Below are 25041 nucleotides of genomic sequence, written 5' to 3'. Positions count from 1 at the left end.
GAAATTAAGATTGACGGATAAGGTTTAATTGTGAATCTGTATGAAGTTTGGTGTTGCAGTGATATAGCAGAAAACGATGTCCCAAGTGGACAGCCCTGAATCTCATCAGTAAGAGTAGAATTTCTCCTACTTGTCTCTAATGGCCCTGCTGTGTTATGTGATAGCCTTTTAAGAGGTGTTTGTCAGCTTTTGGTTTAGCCAAAACTTAAAAGTTTTGTTTATTTTATGGGCTTGTAAAGGCAAGAAGATAACTTGGAAATCAACTAGACAGTTTCAGTTCACTGCAGCTATAGTTGACACTTTAGATGTTGATCATTTAAGCTATAATATTTGTGGAAATTAAAACAGCTACTTTCATCATGTCCTTCAGTTTCATCTTTTCATATATTTATATGAATTTAGTTTGTATATATATTTAGAAGTATAGGATTATGGAAGTATTGATACATTGGCTAAATGGAACTTCTTTACCTAATGGTAATTCTGCTTTGAGTTTGAGAAATATTTGAATGAATATACTGTATTGCTTTTGGTATTTTTTTTTACAAGCATTTCATTTAAAGTTATGTGTAAGATATGGTTTATAATGCAGCCCTTTAATTTCCATGTTGCTGAAAACCTTGCCAGTATTAAGCATTGTACCTTTGTTGTTATACGTGTTATCCCAGTTGGGGTGTAAAAATAGGTCTACGAGAGATTATACTGATCCAAGTGGTATATATGGTAGGTGAAGGGCAAAGCTTGGAATGCAAATAGATCCAGAGTCCTTGTCGCCCCCTTTGTAGGTTAAAAGTGTAAAGGTATCAGATTTAATGAGTCTGTACTTACAAATAGGCAGTTATTTTCTAGTTAATTATAATTAAAATCAGAGGAGTCAGTGTTTCAAGGAGAAGCATTGACTCACTTACCTAGTTCTTAAGGTATTAATTCTTTGCATTCCAGTGTATGAAAAACTTTAAATTGATTAAAGGTGAGCCTTAAAAAAAGAAGCCCAAAGAAAAACAGATGGTCCTTTCTTCCTGGAACCGTGGCTTTGGCTTGATAAATTGTGTGCAGTAAAGTTTTCAAAAAGAGGTATTACATTTCAGTAATCTCAATTTCAGAAACATTCTTGCAGCATTTCAGTACAAGTTGCCAACTTTGGCATCTCAAGGGAGCACTACTCTGCTCTTAGCTGTTGCTGCAGTTTCTCATCTGACATCATCAGAAACTATTGACACATTCTGCAGTGTTGGTTTTCAAGGAGAATTTCTAATGGCATTGACAGTTTCCTGCGTAGTCTGACAAGACAGGACTTCTCTACAGTACTTGTAATAGATATGTACAATTTATATTCTCACCTATTCTCCAATTAATAAGGAATAGCATCAGAAGTGATACAGACTATGATACAGTTTTGTTCAGCATACACTGTGGAATACATACTGTTTGAGTAGGTACCAAGGAACATACACAGTAGTGTCAGATGACCAGAAAATCACTAGAAGTTAGTTACATCCTTTTAAGTTTTTATCTCAATAGTTTCATTTGTAAAAGCCTTGTGGTATGAACCAGTAAGACTTCACTGGAAGTAGAGCTGTGTTTTAATGAAGGACAATTCACACGTGTTCGTTGTTTTAAATAGGATTTTAATTATTGCTTGGCTTGCAGTAATATTTGGATTTTAATGGTTAAAAGTGCCTCAACATCTACATGAAAAAAAAATTAAAATTTGGGTTTAATAAATTCATGGAAAAAATGAGAGAGGGTAACCAAAGGGGTTAGTGTCAGTGCATGGCTGCTACGTGAGTTGATATTCACCCTGGTTTTGCTTAATGCTGATGGAAAAGATTAATAACACCGTAATTCAGTGTACAAGTGCAGGCACCATTGATGGACATATCTTGAACACTCACCATTTTTAAGAAGGCTCACTGAGGATGGTAAAGCAGGGAATTACAGCTGGACTGTATTGGGGCAGGAACAGGTTAGGAAAGGACAAGGTGATAAAGGAAAAAGGAGAATAAGCAAAGCAGGCAAACCTGGAGTAGTTAGGAGCAGAGATAACCAGGTAACTGTCCAGATTTTCATCTCTGTATTCAAATTATTCTGTGGCTAACATTGCTCTTGAAGAGACTGCAAGATGCAGGAGTTTTTTTAGTTGTTTTTCACTTGTCTGGTCACTCATGTGTTGTGGCTCTCAAAGGCTTAAGTTCGGTTTGGCCCTTGTTAAGTGCCAGGAGAAAACAAAAAAAAAGGACTTGTGCTCTATTTCAGCACTGGGCTTAGCCCCACCAATGTTTTACTGCACGTCAGTTGATCCATCATAGCTGTCTGTGTGTGCGAGCTTTGCCTGAAGCAAATTCAAAGTAATTTGAGTCATCTTAGTTTTCAATGAAGCAGGGCAAAACAACTCAAATTATCCTGCCTTTGCCACGGGCTAAGAGCATGCACACCGACAGCTATGATGGATCAGCTACCATGAAGTAAAATATTGGTATCGCTAAGCCTAAAAAATTTTAGCACTTAACTCAATTGGAGTATAGTTAAAGCAGCACGCTGCGGGGAATCTGTACGCGTTTGTATTGGCATGGAAGTGTTTGTGCTGCCACAGCTACTCCCTTAGGTAGGGATAGAAATACTTTGGCATAAAGTGTCTTTGTTCAGGTTATAGCTGGATTTGCATTCAAATTCTTATCGATAGAACATATTGGCTTAAAAAATTAAAAGTGTAACCTACTGAACTTTCTAGTATAGCTCATGTCTCAAGTGACTTTATTATGTTAAAATAGGTTGAAATGAGAGTTTTGAGGAGCTGTGACATTTTGTCTTCTAGCAATTCAATTATGAGCTGCCAGACTTAATTACCTTAGAGTTGTTATCCTACGTGATTTTTAAAGTAGAAGTTGAAAAGTATGCTCTCTAATGGAAAGCACAATTGTTATTCTACCAGTTGTTCACAGTGAAGACTCTCTTGAAGAAGTTTTAAGTGTTGAGGGAAGGTTTATTACTTTGAAGCAAAAATGCAGCTTAATTTGGCTGTAACTCTACATGGATTTTTTTGTAGGGAAGAAAAGACTGAGGTTGCTGTTTCCCAGCTTGGCTCTTCCACGAAGGGAATAATAGGAATATTTTCAGAAGTATACCACAGAAATTCTCCCAACTCTGTCGGGGCGGGGGGGGGGCAAATTACAAAAATACTAGCCTGTCTTCCATTAAAACTTTCCTTATCCTTACTATATAATAAGGTCTCCATTTTCTCTCCACCCCTTTTGCCTCTCCAAAACGCACATCAAAAGAGTGAGATCAAATGCTAATCTTTCTCGTTCTCCCCATTTTACAAATGACAAGTGATGTGAAGGGAGCGGTTATTTTGTCCAAGCTCACAGAACAAGTAACAGCAGAATTAGGATGGCATGTTTTCCCAACTTACATTCCTTTGCCATTATCAGTGGGTTATGTGTGGATCAGCTCATCAGGCTGAGTGACTTTCACAGTCCCCCCATAAGGAGATGGGGCATCTGAAGAGGATGCAGGCCTACAAAGAGGTATTGAACTGTAAAATCTCTCACTCTTTCTGACTTGTAGTTAAGATGGCACATCCATGGGAGAGACTCGGACTGTTTGGTAGGGCCTGTTTGTTCTTCTCCGCTTTCTAACAGCCAGAGATTGTTTCTTTTTCATCTTTGATGATTCTGGAATGATGTGGGACTTTTCTCCAGATATGTATTGGGCAAGACTCATATTTTTTAATACTCAGGTTTTCATGTGCTGTTTCACTGTATTGCTGTACTTTTAAAATGCATTAGAAAAAGCAATCTTCCAGCCATCCTGGAGGTTGAAGCCTTTGCTTTAGTTTTGAGCGATGTTACGTTATTCTGATTTTACACAGTACATCAAATCAAATTTGAAGTGTTATTTTAAGATGGATATTGTAGCTGAATAGGTTTAACGTTCCTTAATGACATTTATAGCATTTTAATGCAAAGATTTTGTGTAAGTAGCACTAATACAATGGTAGAGTTAATCTGATTGCCCATATTCTATAAAAATGGCATAATTTAGGAAGTAGAATGAATATTTGAGTATGAAGTGTCCAAATAGCATATTTCTGATCTGTGATTAAGGGATTGAACATTTAAAGAATACTTTCTAAGAGCATGGTATACCTTTGTCTGGGTGCTTTATATACATATATATCCTACTACTGTAATGATTTTTCCTACATCCTTTCACATTTTTTTTGTGTGTGTATTGGCTGAGAGATACCAATTCTTCAATGGAATATCCTTTCTAGAAGGTTTCATAGTTAAATTTTCACAGCTAAGACACAGGCCGCGGTATCTGACTAGCTTTTTGACAACATTGTTATTGCCCTGACAAGGGAATCTCATACTATAAACATTGTTTGAAGAAGCTTCTAATTGTATTATAAATAGTAAGTTAAAGCAGAGATTTCTACTGGAACATACTGTATTCTTCTGTAAGAGAATGAAGCAGGGCAAAGGAAATACAGAAAGTGTTAAAATTTGAATGTGACTTAAATACAAAATTTAGAATATTTTGGTTCTGAAACAAATGCATGAGAACTATGGGAAATCAAACGTAAAACTGATCAGAGCAAAACCAGAATATTTTTCTTTGTTTCAGTTACCTTAAAATTCTGTGTTTCTAACATTGTTGTTTGTTCGCTCAAGTTTTTTTTTAGTAAGAAGAAAGGTTTAGGCTTCACATACATTGGAAGAGACGATATTCTGTCCAAGTAAAAAGTAGACTATGTGGTATATATATGTATGAAATATGTAGTCTGAACAACACAAACGTGACCATAAAAATAATTTAAAAACAGATGTAGATTAAAGTAATGTTCAGAGTCTGATAGGGCAAGGCAATAGCAAAAGCATACTGGTGTTTAAATAGACACCTGACAAATAGATCAATAAATAGAATCAAATGAATTAAATAGACTGAATCAGATGTTTCACTATAAAATTAGGATTGCTACTGTGAATCTAGATTTGTGAATTTTATCTCTTAGCTAGTTTTGTAATTTGCTCAAATAATTCACCAATCAGATGGTAGTTGTTCAATTCATTATATTCCTATTAACTACATTATTGGAAATGAGCATGGTTAAAAAAAAAACTTGCCAGGAGCAGAGATTGTGCTTTACAGGATTATTTCAAGAAGCATTTCTTTCATTATTTTCCTAGTTTGTGCACTCAAACCATTACATTAAATTTAAAAAATCTTTTCACTTTCTTTGGGTTATTAGACATAAAACTATCTAGAAAAAACCCCAGTAAATAGGTGGATTCTAATTGAATATGTGGAAACCTGTTTAGCTGATGAAAACTTAACAGTGTATATACATAGTAACTTTAAGCCCTGGCTTCCTGTGGGATTTTCTATGTTCTAACCTCTTTTCAATACCTACAGATCTTTGAAATAAGGAACATTCAGAATTATGTGGTTGTTGCCTTGTGGATATTTTATGCATCAAAACACTTGGAATAACAAACTGTTAATGGACCCAATTATTTGTATATAGTGGGATCATGTGCTTCCGAGTGATTTCCCTTATTAAGCCTAGATGTCTGGTTCCCTTTTGCCTCAAAAGCTGTGATCAGGACCAGATCCCTGTTGAATACAGGTGCACTGAATAATGCTTTTATTTTTGACCAAGATAATGCTATGAAAAAGCAGTGAGTAATACAGTGGAAGAAAAGAGGGAGGATGAATGAATATAATAACAAAATCCCAGTTAGGCCTTCTACTTTTCTACTTGTTTCTATAGTTTTGAATCATTTATTAAATTTGGTTGGGGCGGTGTTTAGTATTATTAGCTGTTCTGTTAAATTGCTATAGGAAATACATAGATACCATTTTCTTGATGTGTATATGTTTTGCTTTCAATATCAGCTGTAATATTCCTCTTAGAGACATGACATTTTTGAGGATATCTAATTTCTGAGATACTTATGGAAATGTACATACAGTTGTGATACAAAACCAAACAAAGACTTTTTTTTTTTTTACAACTTGCTTCTTTCTCTCTTTTCTTCATCGCCACCTCCATCCCTAGTATCTACTTACTCCCAAATTACCTTTGCAATGAAAACACACTTAAGAAATTTCAACTTCAAGTGTTATTTTATTTTAAAGGATTTTGGGGAGTGGAAAATAGAACTGCAGGGTCTTAAAATTTGAAAAGCTTTATGCTTACAGCTAGCGTTTTTAATACAATGCTGCAAATTCTCACCCTGCATAAGCTATAATTTGCTTTATCCCCAAGGCAGTAAGGAAATTCTTACGTACAGCACATTTCTGTAGTTCAATAGCAGGCTTTCCTTTTTGTGTAAGTGTAATTTTTTTCTGTGTTAGAATTATGTCCTGATAAATACATATCATTAGCGTGTATGTGTTACTTGATATTTGAATTTGCCTTTTTTATTTTTTCAGCTCTGAAAAGTTGATTAAGGGTCAGTGTGGCTAGCTACTCTACCTAGTAGGTTTTTGTGCTGCTGTTTTGTAATTTTGAACAAGAGCTGGACAGTGTGATGCTTTTTGAGTACTTTTCCAAGTGATGTTATTTAGTCTTGTAGGAACCAACATTTCAGGTATTTTAGCAAAGAAATGGAGTTGCATTGTTATGATTTCTTTAGCTTCACTCTCTCTCTGCCGTGTTTCTGTAATCGATGATTTCTCAAGAATCTGCAAATCAACAGGCAACCATTTTTCCCCAGTCAAGTAACTGCTGCCTTTGCTAGGAAAATTCCTGTTGCCCAGGAGCTTTTAGACAACTAAAAACGCTGTGCAAAAAGAGCAAAATGTAATTACTTTTGTTGAACAATATGTTGACCTAAACTTAACAATTAACTGAACAGCGTGTTTCACTGCAGGCTGCACATGAGAAGGTACTTCCCTCTGCTGCTTATTCATAAATCTTGCTGATTAGCAAAACCTTTCATTTTGCCCATTGCTTTACTGAATTCCTCCTGTTTCTCTGTGCATTCCCATTTGGATCCCATGTCATGCTTCGGACTTGTTCGTGTTGTTCTTCTGGCAGCACAATGCAGACGCACAGTGGAATGGAAATCAAAGCAAGAGCTGCTTTTGCTTTGTCCAAAGGCATGTGTCTGCAAGCCTGTTCTGAGTTTCCTCTCCTGCTTGAATCTGGTGGGATGGTGAGACATGTAAACAGCAGGCATTCTCTCCCATCGGTGCATGGACCAAGGTTTTGGTTGAAGGCAGTAATTCATGTTTTTATTGCCTTTCACCGGAGGCCTTAAAGCTTGAGCAAATGTGGAAGGTTCTTCTGCTTTCATAGATGGTAAAATAGCTTGGTGCACTGTGCTCTGCTGGGGTAAGTGGGGAGGAAAACCTGGGTCCTTTATTATTAGTTAGATAATCTGTTCTTATTTGAGCCATCAGGACTGTTTTATCTAATTAGATATACACTTAAGATAAAAAAATTCTTCCAGAACACTGGATGTTATCTATTGGAAGGGTTAGAAAAATCAAACCTGTTGTTTATTTTAAAAACTGGATGCCTCCCAACTCCCTTCCCTCTCTTTCTTTTTTCTTCCTCCCTGTCACCCTACTGTCATTACATTACTGTTTAATTTTTCATAGCCCATATATAATACCACCACTTAGGACAGGAATGGGAAACTACTGCACTATATCCTCTGCTTCAGTGCAGTTTAGTCAGGTAAAATACAAGTCACCCAAGCAGCAGCTTTCTTAGTAGCTAAAGGTATTTGTAATTTGATGTTCACAGTGCTGTTAAAGAATGATTGCTAGAAGGAGTTTGTATGCAAGTTTCCATATAATTTAAAGCCTTGTGCTACATGAAGAAACGTAGGGGAGAGCGTGGGATCTGACAGTGAGGTTTTTTCCATGCTCCCTCTGTTATGGACTAAAATCACTCTAAGGAGCTGCTGACCTGGGAAAGTATCAGTAGGCTTCCCAAGTGAGCATTTATTTTGCTGCTCCTGTCCCTTCTGTCATGGTTTAACCCCATCTGGCAATTAAGCACCACGCAGCTGCTCGCTCACTCCCCCCCTCCTGATGCAGTGGGATGGGGAGAGAATTGGGGAAAAAAGAGTAAAAGTTGTGGGTTGAGATAAAGACACTGTAATAGGACAGAGAAGGAAGGTAAAATACTACTACTACTAATAATGAGAATAGACAAAACAAGTGATGCACAATACAGTCGCTCACCACCCACTGACCAGTGCCCAGCCAGTCCCTGAGCCATGGTGTCCCCTGGCCAACTCACCCCGGTTTATAGGCTGGGCATGATGTAATATGGTATGGAACATTCCTTTGGCTCGTTTGGGCCAGCTGTCCTGGCTGTGTCCTCTCCCAGTTTCTTGTGCACTCCCAGCCACTGCTGGCTGGGCAGCATGAAAAGCTGAGAAGTCCTTGACTTAGTATAAACACTGCTTAGCAACAACTAAACCATCAGTGTGTTATCAACATTATTTTCATCCTAAATCCAAAACAGAGCTCTATACCAGCTACTAAGAAGAAATTAACTTTATTCTAGACAAAACCAGGACAGCTTCTTTCTACCTACTGCAGACTCTGCTGCAATGAGAACACAAGGACTGAATAATTTAGGCCTGATGTGTGATACCACACAATAAAATGGTTTAGCGCAGTACAGGCTTTGCATAAACTAATGTAGGTGTAGTGTCTAGGGTACATAAAACATACAAAAGGTCTGGGCTGAGAGGTAAGAATGATTGGAAAACACCAAAACTACAGCACAACTTTCCTAATCTCTATGTATTTTTCTACTCTGTCCCATGGAGCATCTATATTCTCAGAGCTGTAAATGGTACGGTACAAGGCATCTCTGTTTCTGCTTACAGGGCTTTTTTTCCTTTGTTGTGTCCATTTTTATGAACTTGATTTCAGATGAGGTATCATAGAATCATAGAGTATCTCAAGCTGGAAGGGCCCCATAAGGATCGTCAACCCCCACTCCCTGTTCCTCTTAGGACTACCTAAAGCTAAACCGTATGACTGAGAGTGTCGTCCAGATGCTCCTTGAACTCTGACAGGCTTGGTGCCGTGACCACTGCCCTGGGGAGCCTGTTCCAGTGACTGACCACCCTCTCAGTGAAGAACCTTTTCCTAATGTCCAGTCTGAACTTCCCCTGATGCAGCTTCATTCCATCTCCATGTATCTTCTAGAGGAACTGAATTCCATGGCACCATTTGGTGTTTGGTATGAAAGGGTGTCCTCTTTATATAACACAATGACAAATGTGAATATGAAGCCCTGATTAGTTCAATTTAATACACTGGGTTTGCACCATTGTAGTGAAATATATTGTAGCAGTAGGAGATGATTAAATGCCAGAAGAAAGCATAGTTAAATTATGTAAGTTATTTTTCAGTTACTTTGAAGTTAACCTTTATTTTTTCCTGCAAATGATTTGTTTAAACATGGATAGTCTCTGTTAATAAAGCTGTAGCGATACTTCTTGGCACTGCAGATGTGGGAATATGATATGTGCATAGATGCACATAAAATGTTGTGGTCAAAGTTTAGTTTTACTTACAGAAGGTTTTTAACAAGTACAGCGTACAAATTTGAAAAGATTTGCTGAGACTGCATTCTGGGCATTTCTTTTCTTAATTCATATAACCACTTCCAGTATGCAGTTATCTGGATATCATTAATTATCTGAATATCTGAGACTCATTAGGTCCAGATTGCAGAAGGCATGTTAGTTATGCATGCTCCATCTGTTTAGCTGATTTAAAAATAAAAAGTACCTACTCCACGATACAGGTTACAAATCTTTAAGAATGCAATTAACGTTCCTAACCAATACAGAAGAGATTATGCAGCTTGGTTAATGCATTATCCAGGCTGACTGACTTATGAAGTTGGTTTAAAAACTGGTGACTTTAATAAATGATTTTCTAGCATATGCTCCTTGTAAGATATTGCCAGGAACAGAATAGAAAGGAATCTCTGTAAATAGGAACTGAAATAAAGTGCAAGAATAACATGCTCTAAGTCACCAGGAAAGGAAAAACAGACTTTGAGGACTGTGGTGAGCAAAGAGGAGAATGGGAAGCTGTGATGTTTTCTCTTTGATGTGGAATATCTATTTGCAGGTTTTCTGATGAGATATAAGCTAGCCAAGTACAGTGGTAAGGCAGTGTCATGCTCCTCTGAGCTGTGTTTAAGAAGGGAGCATGACAGACATGTGGTGGAACTGTAGCCCTGATTTTTCATCCTGCTGTCTGAACTAGTGGACAGAACTTCTAATATTACGTGATACCCTGTACGCTAAATTTTGCCAAAAAAGCCAAGAACGTTTATTGAAGGTAATAGCCTGTGACCCCTGAGCCGCAGGCTCAGAAACAGTTTCATTTATTTAACTTCATTACATTCTTGGTTTGATGTCAGACTGTAAATCTGCACAGTTGTCTTGTGTATTAATACAAACAAATGGATATACATCAAATTTTTCTATAATCAGATGTAAAGAACAACTTTGTATTTTCTTCTATTAGCAATGAAAATTATAAGGAGGTATATGTAATGAAGCCCTCGAAGCAATAGATATTTTCTGCACAATGCATATGGTTAACATGCAATACAAAGGACAACTACCTCTGTATAATGCAGATTTCTTTTATCCTGCAGTGCATTGTTGAGATGTTTGTCCGTAGGGGCAGCACCTTCCCTTGAGCATATCAGTGTTGCAGTGGTTAAGGATTTTGTAGTGAGGGCCATGGTTTTAAATACTTCACCTCACAGACTCATAGGATCGTTTACGTGGGAAAAGACCTTTCAGATCATCAAGTCCAACCATAAACCTAACACTGCCAAGTCCATCACTAAACCATGTCCCGAAATGCCAAATCTACACATCTTTTAAATACCCCCAGGGATGGTGACTCCACCACTTCCCTGGGTAGCCTGTTCCAGTGCTTGATAACCCTTTCAGTGAAGAAATTTTTTCTAATGTCTAGTCTAAACCTCCCTTGGCACAATTTGAGGCTGTTTCCTCTTGTCCTATCGCTTGTTACTTGGGAAAAGAGACTGACACCCATGTCGCTATAACATCCTTTCATGACAGCATTGACCCTATTCTTGCTCTCTGGAAAGCTTTTCTAACTCTGGTAACTTGAATTTTGCAAAACAGTAGCCATTTATTTAGATTTATTTATTTAGATTATGCATTCTTTTGCTTCCTATCCAACACTCCTTTTACAAGGTAGCTAAGTGCTCTTAATCAGAGGTGAGGATAGATGGGCAGCAAATAAAATGTTGCGTCTAACACAATTGATACAGTACTTTAGAATAACAGACACTGCGGAAGTATCAGAGTGAAATGTTACTAAAGGTGTATCTTTTAAACTTTAGGCTGGGCGATGCAGGTTGCTGCCTTTGTTTTCATTCAGAGAAAGTGGGAAGATGACAAGAGTCACTTTGAAAAAATGCTGGATTATTTCTGTGACATTCGTGAACCATTACAACTCCTCATCTTTCCAGAAGGAACTGATCTCACAGGTAGGCTGTGTTTGTCGTGTCTTAGAATGTTCAACGTTGAAATTCTTTGTTGTTTATGGAAATAGTTAAAAAAAAAAAAAAAAAAAAGTCCAAGGCAGGAACAAGCCTGGGTTCTCATGGACAGTAGAAATTATAGTAAATGATCATATGTACTGATTCATTTGAGAGGCACAAATGTAGTTCCACTGAGACGCTTTGCCATTCTTCCTGAAATAACTTACATTTCAAAGCATCCGATGATTGAAATGGCTTTATATTGGCCAGCACTGTATGTACATTGCATTAGCAAAAGTAGGTTTCAAGACCTGGAATAAATCACTTGCATGTCCCATTTCCCATATTACTGTGGCAAATAGTGCAAAATCATTTAAGACCTATGGAAGAGTGATTGAAGAGAAGAACTAATGATTCTATTAGATTTCTTGCCTAATGTTTTAAGAGGAGAAAATGGAGATACTTGTTCCTTAGGCCATGTGTAAGCAGTCTGTATCTACCTCTATAAGAAAAATACCTCCCTAACACAAGTGTTGACTTTATCATAAGAGTAAATTTAATGAGTTTGATCCTGTAGTATTAATTCTTAATAAAATATCTACTTTAATACAGGTATCTTATGGCATTAGAAGCAAGTTGCTAACAAGTATTGAAGACGACTCAATTGCCAATAAAAGAAAACATTATATGAATGTACTGTGAAGGTTCATGCCTGCAGCATGATTTGATAAGCATCATCTTTGAATAGAAAATCAATTACAATTAAACTTCTACCTTTTAGCTTATTTAAAAGACTTTTACTATACTTTGCATTGCAGGTATTCTCAAATCGTATTTTATTGCAATGCCAGATCAGTGAGTACTAGACACAGTATAAAAATAACTAACATATACTGCTATTTTTTTCTTCTGTATTCCCGATATCATTAAAAATGTGTACGTATAGTATTCAAATGCTATCACGCTGTAGGGAATTGTCATCACTTGATCAGCCTTCCTGAAAGAGGATAAATTCATCATACATTCTTGGGCTGCTTCATGTGATAGCTCTTGTTGAATAGTTATTTTCTATCTAAAATTAGGAAGAAGGATGGAAATTATCTCACTTAAAATTTTTTTTTTTCTTCAAATTAATGAACAACTCTCCCCTCCTACGTCTGAATTATGAGATGAAATCTTAATCTTATTCATGGAGTCAGGAGATTCCTCCTTGGGTCACTCATACTCTTTCTGAGGTGTTTCCATCTCAAGATGATTGAAAGAATTGGATGGATTGTAATTTATTCCATAAATTATGTATACCTTCTAATCCCTCCCAATATTCCTTAGAGACAACAGATTTTAAAGAACTGAGGAAGTTTCATACTACAGTTTAAAAAAAAAAAAAAAAAGAATTAGGCGAGGACTGAGCAGCTGTGGTGTGTTAACACTTGTGCTGTGGAGTCCCAAAGCCAGTGGTGGGGATGCTCCCACCTGAATCTGAAGCTGCTTAAGGAAACACAGGGTTTTCTGTCCACTGTTGTAACTGATAGAAATGACTTAGACAAATCTAAGTTTATGCTGTTTATACCATCCACTGAGAAATTCATGCAGACAAGATTCTTCACTTAATATTAACAAATTCTCTAATTGGGTTTCTGAACACAGATTTTTTCCTTTTTTATTTTTAAGGTATTTCTGTTGTTTCGGTTTTCCCTCCTTATACGTGTGTAACACGTACTCTTTAACTTTGCAGTGTCAAATGGATATCCGCACTAACTGCGCTGTTCTTCTGAAGCCACCGCAGATGGGTGGTGATCGTTTCCCCCCCCGGTTTGTTGAGCAGCCCAGGGAGGAAGCAGTGCGGTGGGAAGGATGGAGTGATGGGCAGGGAAGATGACAGGGTGCTGCTTCCTTGGGCAGCTGTGCTGGCTTCTGACATGTTAAACTGTCCGGTGTTTAGCACTCTATCCTGCCATCTGTAATGAACGCCACCTTGATATTATATTTGTGCGTAGTAAGATGTATAGAGACAGGCAAAACTGTGGGCCTTTTTCAGTGAAAGTAAATAGCTCTTCCTATCTAACTGTCTTCACAGGAAACATTAGCTCATATATTTTAAAATATTATAGGAAACAGGGCAAAATCCCTTGACAGGCTAATCCTGACCAAGCAATAATTTTATGCCATGTGAGAATGATAGAACGTAATAATGTATTTTGTGTAACATTTTGAAAAAAAAGATTTTCAGAAAATTGTTATGTTATTGACATATTAGGACCTATTGCAACCTCATGTTCCATCTTTTAGAATAAGAAATAAACTGCAGTTTTGTTCTGAATGGTCGCTCAATATTCTAGGGGACGTTTTGCAAAAGCAGAGGCAATGGCTCTTGTTTTCTGACCAAATTCCAAAACTGCTAATTACTTCTGAAAACAAAATCCACAGCAAAAGTTGTAGTGAACGATCATATGTACTGATTCATTTGAAATAAAATATGAAAAATAACGTTCTACATGTACTTCACTGAAAAGCGGAATTGCTGTGTGGCTCTGTGCTACTATCATTTTTTTATGCTCTCAGTGGCTGCATGACAATGGTAGATGTACTCTTCTTTATAAGAAATTGTATCATGTTTTCAGGTATTTGAGAATGAAAGATTTCAAAGAAATTTAAAGTATGACTGTATTTATACACGGGCCACTGCCTGACTTCAAGTTGGGAAAGTACTGTGCGGTGGAAGATGCTACGTAAATAAATGTTAGAAATAGTAATGTCATGAACACTGAACAATGTATTTGCAGACTGGATGTATAGGGTCTGAGGTAATAATTATATACTTATTTCTGATAGGTTGGTCATCTTTTCACTCTGGAGTACTTCAAGGTTAAAGCTAAGTGCATCAAAGGTATTTTATTGTAATTGCTTAAAAAGAAGCCCTCAGCAGATAAACATATAGCCAGACTTTCTGAAGCCCTGAAGAAAACAAAGCAACTATAAGCCTAGTGCTTCTGGAAAGCTGGAATACAACCCACCATTTTGCTTGTTCTTTTGTTTTCCTTGGTGTTCCTTATGAGATTCTTTGTAGTGATTCTTCAGAAAGCAATAACAAAAAAAAAAAGTTGCTGTATTGCTCTGCGCCTGTTAAAGCCTCATTTCCTATGGATTTGTGTCTGCATCCCTATACGTGGTCTCTTCTTCACTCCAACTTCTCCTTTTTCCTTGTGTTTCCTTCCGTGTGACATTTCCTCCACAAATCTCTTGCTGCTCTCTTGGCAAGAGGCATCGTGTGCTGTGGCTCATCCTCACCGATACCTGCGTTAACCGACGGACCGCTGCATGCTGTGCTGAAAGCCTTGACAGACTAAAGACCCATGGAGCCTGCCCTGGCTTTTCCTGTTATTAAGATCTCTACTGCTGGAGGCTTCCCTTTACTCAGCCATTGGTTTTTCTGAAATTCCTGTGGGGCTTAATTATCTTTGAATCTCTTGTCTCTGTCAAACTTTGTTTGCAGGTGGCAATAGCTTCAAAAGTTAAGGGGAACAGGTGGACAGAGTGTGATTGCACAGACCTTTTTTCCTTGAGGAACAGCTAAAAAACAAGTAGGAAAGCTTGCTAGAGCCCAGATTTTGGCAGGAATGTTGTGGTGTGGATCACATACAATATTCCATCTAGAAGGTAACAATGAACTGCAGCTGGATTTTTCACTTTTCTAGTAAACGTGGTATACTTTGGTAATGCAAGAAAATATTGTTCAAAAGCTCTGATAGAGGTTGATTTAACATGTAATAGTCTGAAAATAGCACAAATAAGAACAATTGCTCAACTTTTTCTTAAAATATTACCTGTGAGCAAATATAGCTTTTATGCTTTCTATGCAAACCTCTAATAGATAAATGAGGAATTTTTTTTTAAATTTTTTTTTTAAAGAGCAACTTTTGGAGTACTCATGTATTCTTTTGCTGTCTGGTACCAATATTGTTTGAGAGTACTTGAAGTCATAGAAGTGCATGCTTTTATCACAAGTCAGATTAAAGGAAAAGGTAGTGCTTAATATTCAACTTTCAGTGCACTAGTACTAGCAAAAAAAAAAAAAAAGGTAGTTGAAAGTTGATCAGAAATTGTTGTATTAAAGTTGTCAGAATCAGCTTTCCAGTAGGATGATGAGGGAAGTCTATAATTCTTTTGGGTGACATCCAGCAAAACACATCAACCTGGACAACGTTGAATCTGTAAAAGCATGTGAGCTTGTTTGAGAGGAGCCAATACTGCGTACATATTTCATGGGGAGCACAGACTTAGCTTTTCGTTGGGTACAGGTCTTGGAGTTTTAGTTCCAAATACTCTTCAGACTCACACAAATGCAACTTGTTACTGCATTATGGCTTTCATCAAAGTAAAATTCTAGAGATTTTTTTTTTAATTCAAAACTAGCTCACAATTAAAAATATAATTTGACTTTTAAAAAAAATTAATTTGTTCACTTTATCCTCTGGTTTTCAGAAGCAAAAGCAATTTAACTTCTTAAAAATCTGTAACTCAAAAATCAAGAAAATGTGTTAGCATAATTTCTTCTTCCAGTTACTTTAAATGAAATTTTGAAGTGTGGTGCTTTTAGAACGTGCTGACTTTGAGCTTTTCCAGTAATTTAAAAATGTGATAAATGGGAATTTGCCCACATAATTTTGAGATAAATGGGAAAAAATGTAATCAAATTATGTACCAAAGGCAGCACAAGAGAAAAAAAAAAAAAAGAGGTTATGGCCAGAACTCTTAAATTCTTGTTCTTCTGTGTAGTTTGACAACGGGTCTGGAGTAGTGTCTAAAGACTCAAATTGGAGTCCTTTTACTTGTCACCACCCCAAAGAACATACCCTCTGAGAGGCAGCATGTGTTAGCTGAAGGAGACAGGGGAGGAGAGGCAAGTCACTGTGAGACCAGAGGAGACGGAGCATGAAGCAGTTCTGGATCAGGAAGGGTCCCATATCACCCTCTATTAATAAACTAGCTGCTTTCCATAAAAATAGATTATTCTACTTATTCTTTTTTATCATAGGAGCAAATAGAGCCAAGGAATTAAAATGCAAAATACACCTAATAGGAATGCTGAGAAATAGGAATGCTGTAGATTTACTTTGGCTTACAGTGTAAGAAAGAAAATACTTGTTTCTAGAAAGCAATGCTTACTCACAGTTTTCAGAGAGAGTAAGCAAGAGGGGGCATTACCCTTAGCCAAATGGTGTGAGTGATGTTCTGGGACTGAGGAGACCCAAACTGAGTTCATTTCCAGTTCCTCCTTCAAGAGCTGCTTTATGCAATTTGTGTTGGTTGGAAGCAAAGAAGAGAACATATGTTCCCTCTTTTTAAGGAAGTGTTTTCACTATCAGGCTTACAAAGGCATCTTTCACTTTTTTTATTCTTTCACCTAAGAATGTTATAATCTGGACTGCAGAATGATGAGGTATCTGCATAAGTTTTGCAGCGCTGATAGTATAGCCTGTTCAATTGATTAAGGGATTTTTAAAAGGTGTTTGTTGCATGAATTCCCTCAGGTTGGAGAGGATATAAAAATGGGTTTCAAATTTCCTGGATCAGTTTTCTGATCCCTAGGTTTCATATAATGGGGAACACCCCATATTCTGCTTTTTGTTGAATCCAGTTCTGAGCAGGAGAATTGCGCTCTCTTTCCCCCAGAAGGTTTAGGCACAGGTGTCTCGCACAGGGGTCCCAAACAGCAGTAGTCACCAAGGTGCTTACATCGGATAGGGTGGCAGTCAGTGCATTTGCTAATAAGTAATAGAGTAAGAAACTGTTTTCTTCAAATGCTGAGAGTAGCAGGAGGGCGACAAGGGCATTATTCTTACTTTTTGGTAGAGTGAAGGCATATCCTACCCTTGCTTTCAGGATAGCATCAAAACCCTTTGGCCTTCCTGACTTGTTGTAATATATGTTTTTCAATGCACGAAGACCTGTGCCTTGGTAGCTGTTAGGAAAAGAAGAGGGAGATGATTTTTCCAGATGACAACAATCATTGTATTAGCTGGAAGCGTTATTCTAGTTCTAAAATCCCATTACACTAGGGTCATGCAAAAGGGGTAGGTAACAATCTCTGTTACATAAAACTTACAATCCAGAGGCAAGACAGGGATACAAATATCAGGAAATAGCTGAATCGTGTTGGCTGGTGTGCCAATGTCCAGCTGTTCACATTTTTTAGGAAGGCATTGTAATAAAAGGAAACTAGGAAGATGTTTTGCAGATGTTTACAGTGAGTTCTTTCCAAGTGCAGGGATGTGCACTAAGAGGAGGTTTGAAGATGATTACTTCAAAGCAATGGGCATTGGAGGTCCCAAACCTTTTTTGCTGCATCAGTTAGGTCTTGCTCAGAAAACAAAACTGCCCATTTACTCTTTGGTTTTCCTGCAGTGCAAGTAGGAGTGTTTTGCAAACACCAAGGGATTTGTTTTTATGGGCCCTCTGAAACAGAGTGCTAGCGAGCAGACATACAGAGAGGGTTTTTCTCAGTGCTCATTAACTGTGTGCAGTTTGAGATGCTTAAGACAGATTTATTTTTTTTTTAGACTGCTTAACTTTATGTAGACTTATATGGCACTTGTGTCTCAAAGCTTTGATTGACTTGATTTGCAGAATGCAAATGTTCCACAGTGAAACCCAAACTTGGGTATGTAGAAAATGAAAAAGATACTTCTGTCCTTTGGAAGAAAAAATACATTAGCTTAAAAATATTGTGATAAATTAATTTAAAACATTTTGCTTGAATCACCACAGAATCTGGAAAAGAACTCTTGAGTTGTATAGTTTTTATAGGAGTGCTCTTGGTGGTCAATGTCCCTTCTTAGAAAATAGAGAGTTTAAGTGGTTGAGCTAGTAGTGCAATACAGTTATGTCTAAGAGGTAGAATCTGGCTTTTCAGAGGAGCATTTAATAATTACCAGATTAGGCTTGCCTCTTCTGCCATTCCAAGTCTTGCTCGTGACTCACTTTGCGAGTTTTGCCATCGCAGAGGTAGGAGTCCTAAAGGCAAGTTCCCTTCTCTGATTCAGAATACTCCGTTTTCAACATTGAATGGGGTAGTAGTCGAGCAGACAAAAATAGATACTCTGATCATGTGCTTAAAGACATAATGCACATGTCCAAGGAAAGATAAATTTAAGTTACATAGCCAAGTGTAATTTTAGTATTTCACACATTCTGTAATTTTAGCAACACTTTTTGAAGATGTAATATTTTCAAGTATTTGTATGTTTTGGCAACTTGGCAAGAATTAAATCTTTGGATTCTCTTTGCTGAATCACTTGCTTGGCTACTGTGCAACAGTTGTCCTTTCCTCCAAATCACACGGTCAGGAAATCTGTGCACTAAGCCTTAAGGGTTGTATGTATTAAAAGCAATACTCTTATGCATGGAAACAGTAGTTCACAGGGAAAAGATACTCAGTATACTGATATGCTACAGCATTTATTAATAGGTAGATAGTCCTTTAGGAGGAACAGCCACATTTTTTGATAAAGAAAGAGCTCATGTAATTTAGGAAAAAAAGAAGGATGCAGGAAAGTTGCATTACTGCAAAAAGGACATCTCGCACTACTGTTGATTTGTCCACTTGTGCTGCTGTTCCTTTACAGGAAAAATTACGATGATTGTAAGGGAAAGAACTTACCTATAAGTATCAATTAAATTATTAAGCAGCAATATGTTTTTCATTACTTCATCTCCCATCTGTTAAGGTTAACTGTGGACACTTAAAAAAAGAGCTGTTTCTGCTTGATAAAGATGATATATTGCTTCGGCAATGATTTTGTCTTTTAAAACACCTGTAAGACTATATAAATGTGAGTTATTAAAGAAGTTAGTTGATCAAATTGATTTTTTTTTTTTTTCCCCCGTGTTGCCAAGGGAACATTGCATGTGTCCATTGCCTTTTGGCCACAGAGGAGGCACAGCAGTACCCACAGTGAAGGAGTAAGCGTAGCCAGCAAAGTGCGTTTGGCTCCTAATTGAGGCTGCTTGGAAGAGCCTCCTGCACCTCACTGGAGAACAAGTTGCTTCCTCTCTGCCCGTCTTCAGAAGTTTTCACTTTAGTGTCCGCGTCTTCCTCACTTAGTGGGCTCTGCTAGCAACTGGCTCTGAAAAGCCTTTGTTCGGTTTTCTCGTGAGAGACTTCTTTTTGCCAGAGGTTCGAAACATATTTGTCACGGGGTTTAGCCACGCTGCTTTCCAGATGCCTTGCGTGTACTGTGTGTACAGTAGCAAGCACGTGTTGTAACACTGAGGCAGTTGGTCAAAAAAATTAAAACAGGGTATGTATGTGCAGCACAGGTTGATGAATAAAGGTGTCAAGTTCAGAATGAAGATGTAAAATACCATTTTAATGTGTTAGATTAACTGGTTTCCTCCATTTAATGTTTTCTTTCCAAAATAAGTTTAATGTGGTTAAACATTGACCTCAAAGTATTTCTGCATGTAATATCAAACCTGCATTAATAAACATTGTGCCTTTTGAGTTTAAAAAAAAAAAATTGAGCCAATTAACACATTTTACTGTAAAATGGGTGTTGAAGTGTACACAGAAATATTAACAGACTTTAATTAATAGATTTCAGATTGCATTTGATAAACATGCAAGATTCACTGATTATTTTCTGAAATGAAATGAGAGGGTAAAAAGGCTTTCCTTGCAATCCACATTGGTCTTCCTCATACCATACTATAGCCAACTGAAAGCACACTTGCAGTCTGCCTTCACCCGAAAAGCTGTTGCACATTTGTACTGTGTGAACTGCTGTTGTACTGTGCCTGTCGTATAATAATTATATTTAATTCTTGGTCTACATGCACAGTAATAGAAAGTGGTGCTTTTTATTCTCTCCTTCAGCCAATACCAAAGCCCGCAGTAACGAATTCGCTGAAAAGAACGGACTTCAAAAATACGAGTACGTCTTACATCCGCGAACTACTGGATTCACTTTTGTGGTTGAGCGTCTAAGGGAAGGTAATTCTGCTCTGTATTTTATATGTTCTTTTTCTTCCTTTAAGATAACGAATCTCACCCAAGCTGTAGAAGCTGATGTTCACAAAACTACTTGAAGTAATTTCAGAAAAACTTCATGTATCCTGATCACAAAAAAAGCCCTTGTTTGCAACCCTACTTAAAATGATTGTAACATGGAGAGATTTGAGAGAGTTAGTAACAGATACTAACATCATCAGGAGATATGCAGTGGATGAAAACAACATTTTTGCCTTTTTTTTTTTAAATATTGTAGCTTGTTTAGCAGTCTATCTCAGAAAAATAGTGGAAAAGATCCCAAGGAAGTTCATCCTTATTGTCTGTACCAGTCCTTAACCCGAACTGGGTGGTTGACACTGAACACACAGACATGTATAACACTGCCCTCTCTGAAAAGCTTCTGGTTTTAACTCTGAGAGCTGAGACAACAAGTTGCTATGTTAAATGGACAAGGGGAATGCACAGCTGCATGTAGATGCAGCAAGTCAGCTGCCCAGTGCTGCCAGCTTTTTCAGGTGATGGTGACTTGGAGAAGCTGCCTAAAATCGGAGTTGTGCTGCTTGGCTGAGTAGTGGGTAAGAGAATGCATGATGCTTGCTTTTTACCTAGAAATGGTCTTCCATCCCTTTATTAATCTGGGGGTAGAGATAGAGTCCCTATTATCAGGGGAACAGAGTACAAAGATGTGATTGCTTGTTAGATCGAGATGCCTGTGGGTTGTTTTGGGAGTGGGCATTTCAATGAGATTTGAGGCCATAATGGTGTAACCATTAAATGATACTGATGTGGCAGTGATTAAAATACAGATGAGTGAATGTTTGAGGATATATGAATGTATGGTTGAAGAAAATAAACATGTACAGTAGATATGAAGTGACTTATTTATAGGCTAGTTCTTCAGGGAAAAGCAATTCTAGATCTTTAACATATGCTGGTTATTCTGACTGCCAAAGGAAGAAGTTTGAGATTATTAAAAAGAATAAGGACCTGCTGGTAGGTTTTTTCCCTTGCTGGAATCCTTGAATCCTTGCTTGGATTTTAGGAGCAGAGCTGCCTTGCGTATTGCCCGATTCCTACTAAGCAGATATCCTGAGATCGCTGTAAATGCTTTGATATTTTGTCCAGCTGGACGACCCTAGCTGGACCATATATCTATTTGACCCTATTTTTATTGGACATTCAGTGGTGGACATCTTAGATTTTCATCGATCTTGAATGTTTATTACTCCATTTGCTGTGGTGAAAAAAAATTGCCACATATGCAATTTCAAAAGCTTGTTTTACTTAAAACTTTTCAGCACTAGGTTAACCTAGTGCATAACAATATTTCTAGCCTGGAATAAATTTTCAGTTAAAGGAATGTTTTCCACTTGAAATATTATCAAGTTAAAAAAAAAAAAAGGTTCTGTATTTGCTGCAGAAATGAGCTTTGTGGTTATACAGTCATTTTCTAATTTTATAAAAATGCTTTTCTGTTGCTGTATGAGAGATCTATGCAAATTAGGCTACTGGGTTATAAAAAGGAAAATATTTCAGGCTGATTAACTGATTTTATGCAGTACAAAGCTGGGGAAAAACCCGAAAACATTCCTAGGTGATTTTTGTGTCCAGTCTTTTAAATGCTTTTAAGTCCTACTTTTATTTAAGGCAGGCAAATATTGAGTGAAATGTTAATGTCCCTGTAGCATTGAATTTACTAGGTATTGTGTACCTTGATAGGCATTGAGGTATACATATTATGACTGTGTGCTATTATGTAGTAAATTATGTGTGAGAAGGTAGTTCAAGTAGCATTTTAAAATACTTATTACTTACTAATTTAAGAATTGGTTTTCTGTTGTTTGCAAGTGCACCACATACGGACCATTTGTGTTGAAATATTTTATTTTTATGGACAACCTAACTGTAGTTGCTTGACTTTAAAACACTTCAGTATATTATATACCTGCATACATATTTTTTCATCTGTATAATATAGATGTCCAGGTAGATTTTCAGATACAGATGGGACAGTTGGTACCTAGTGCTATTGTGCAGCTCTGGTTTGACTTATTACTTATACTGTTAGAATGCCTTTTTCACAATTCTAGTTTCTGATATTAGCAGTAATAAAGAAAACCAGGATTGTTAAAGATATGGTGTTAACATGAGTCCCTGTTTCTGGACTGTCCTAATGCTACGGTAGTAGCAATAATCATAAAAATATACTTGTTTCCTTTTTTCCTGCTCATAACTGCAAGCACAAAGCAGTGTGTGTGACTTTAACGTGCAGGAGGGAGTGGTGGAGATTTTAACATCATGTTTACGTCTTTGAAAGTATTTTTGTGCATAGATGACAACCTTATTGCCCTATAGCTCTCCTGTGAATACATTTTGGCTCGTGGCTGTTTTCCATTCCTGAGGCTCAAGTGTCTTTACTTCAGGCCTGAGTACATTATTTTGCTCCAAAAATAGGTTGATGAAGAGAGAGGGAAAATGTCATTAGAAGTTTAACTGCTTTTCAAATGTTGAAAAAGCTAATTTAATTTGGCAAGAACCCTGATTAATATGCATCACAATCTGTAGCATGAAAGAATTACCTGTTATTACATAAAAATAACTATTAGCCACCCTTCTGAATAGGAAGTGCAGAATCAGGAAAAAATAACCTTCAGTAAAATGTTTCCTGTATCTCTGCAGGAGAGTTTCTTCCTAGAGGAAGCACTATCTGGACCCTGACAGCATAATCCAAGCAGTTGTCAGTCCTTTGCTTTCCATAGGTGGCAAAAATTTCTGAACCATGTGACTGGATTTTTGCCCGTGATGACCAACGCTCAAATTCCTCTGGCTGCCTTTTTGCTCTTATATGGTCATTTTTTTCTAACTATTTGATCTCTTTTGCCTGTAGATGCTGCTATGGTGGGTTTCTAAGTCGTTGCTGAGATTATGGGAGCTAAGGAAAAAAAAAAAATCTGTATAACCTCCACCAAAAAATCAATTAAAATTGTTTAGGTAATACATCTCCTTGGCTTTTGAGTCTCTTACCTTTTTTTCCCCACATTCTAGCTCTTCATGAGTGATAGCTCTTACCCCCTGAGCTGACTCTTCTAAACAGAAACCCAGGTAGAAGCTGACTAGTTTTTTGTTTCATTATGCTCAGGTGCCAAGACAGTGAAAATATTCTTTTACTTGTAAATGATCACATTACTGTTTTCTCATTCATATAAACCTTAGAATCACCCAAGAGTAAACACAGACTGAACATGCTTTAGATGTATAATTAATAATATACTCAGGAGAATAAGGACTGCAGTTGTTGCTGTTTTTTAAGCAAGACATAAATTTGATTCAGCATTGATTTTTGGAAAGGCGTGTTCCTCTAGCTCAATAATAATTTTAATATAATGTCGTTTGTGCATGGTAAGAGAAAATACAGTATAGACGTGAGAACACAAAGAGGAAAAGACCCCATGGTAGCTGGATTAGGTCAGCTTGCTACCTGATATGCAATATAGGGCATTACCTGAAGATGTGTAAGTGAGTAAGAGAGGAACAAAAATTTCAGTAAGGACTAATGAAGATAGAAAAGTGTTAAATATTCTTAGGTTAAATATAGGTTAACAAAATTTATGCATTTTTCACCCCTGCAAGAAGATCAACCTTCCTGGGAATGATTATTGAATTTCTAGTCAATTGTGACAGTCATTGCAACAGATAAAGCAGGTTTGTGAGATTCTTCGTTAATCTTTAGTGATGCACGTTACTAAAAATAGCACTAGCCTTTTTTCCTAGCATGCTTTAAAGTTTGCATCTGCAAACTCTTTGGCCTTAGTCTATTAAAATATTTCAAGTGTATGAGCTCAATTAATTATACATTTTTCTCAGTGCTGAAGCACATTTGATTGCTTTGATCACTTATCATGGCAGCCAGAGGAATTGCCCTGTGGAAGACCAAACCTGTGTTGACCAAAGTGACCACTGCAATCCCAAGTACTATCGCATCTGGTTAGCTGGCTATCAATGGAAAGCAAAGAGAAATTAGAGTTGATTTGCTTCTTTCTAATTCTCTTCACTTGATCATCTGTATTATTTGTCTTGCCTCAGCTGTTATGAATCCTGGTTTCAGTCAGCACCTGGTGCAAAATGACTAGAGCTTTATGCTGTATTTCTTTAGGGAACAAAGGTGAGCATTTTTTGAAAGAGCCAGAACACGTGAATGAGTGACAGAAAGTGAACTCTAGACAAAATGAAGATTGGTCATGACTTTTTTGTTTTAACTCATCATCGTATACCTCTCTTTAACTGTCTCCTAAAGTCATATTTAATCCTTTTTTTAAAGCCTGAAACTTTGAATAAGTTACATATGGAGTCACTTTTGGCAGAACTTGGGTTAAGGCAAATCATCTCCTTTTACAAAATGTCGGACTTTGAAAATGACAGAAATGTGCAGGAAGTTAAATAAGACTTTTATATAAGCATGCCTTTAACAATGTTAATTAAAAACACTTATGGTTTAAATAATGCTCTTGAA

At 37.2% G+C, this 25041-nt stretch overlaps 1 protein-coding gene across 2 annotated transcripts in view; it reads left to right on the top strand.

Moving 5' to 3' along the window:
• Positions 1-25041, top strand: part of LCLAT1 (lysocardiolipin acyltransferase 1) — a 118605-nt gene that overhangs the window by 46009 nt on the left and 47555 nt on the right. For both annotated transcript variants that reach the window (XM_010577751.1, XM_010577752.1), the window contains exons 4-5: positions 11381-11527; positions 20397-20513. In XM_010577751.1, coding sequence (XP_010576053.1) covers positions 11381-11527; positions 20397-20513 — 264 coding nt within the window. The remainder of the gene's footprint in view (positions 1-11380; positions 11528-20396; positions 20514-25041) is intronic.

This window comes from Haliaeetus leucocephalus, unplaced genomic scaffold (genome assembly GCF_000737465.1).
Source record: "Haliaeetus leucocephalus isolate CR32 unplaced genomic scaffold, Haliaeetus_leucocephalus-4.0 Scaffold577, whole genome shotgun sequence".
Classification (NCBI taxonomy): Eukaryota; Metazoa; Chordata; class Aves; order Accipitriformes; family Accipitridae; genus Haliaeetus; species Haliaeetus leucocephalus.
Note: the sequence above shows the minus strand (reverse complement) of the source record. Positions and strands in the feature narration are given on the sequence as shown.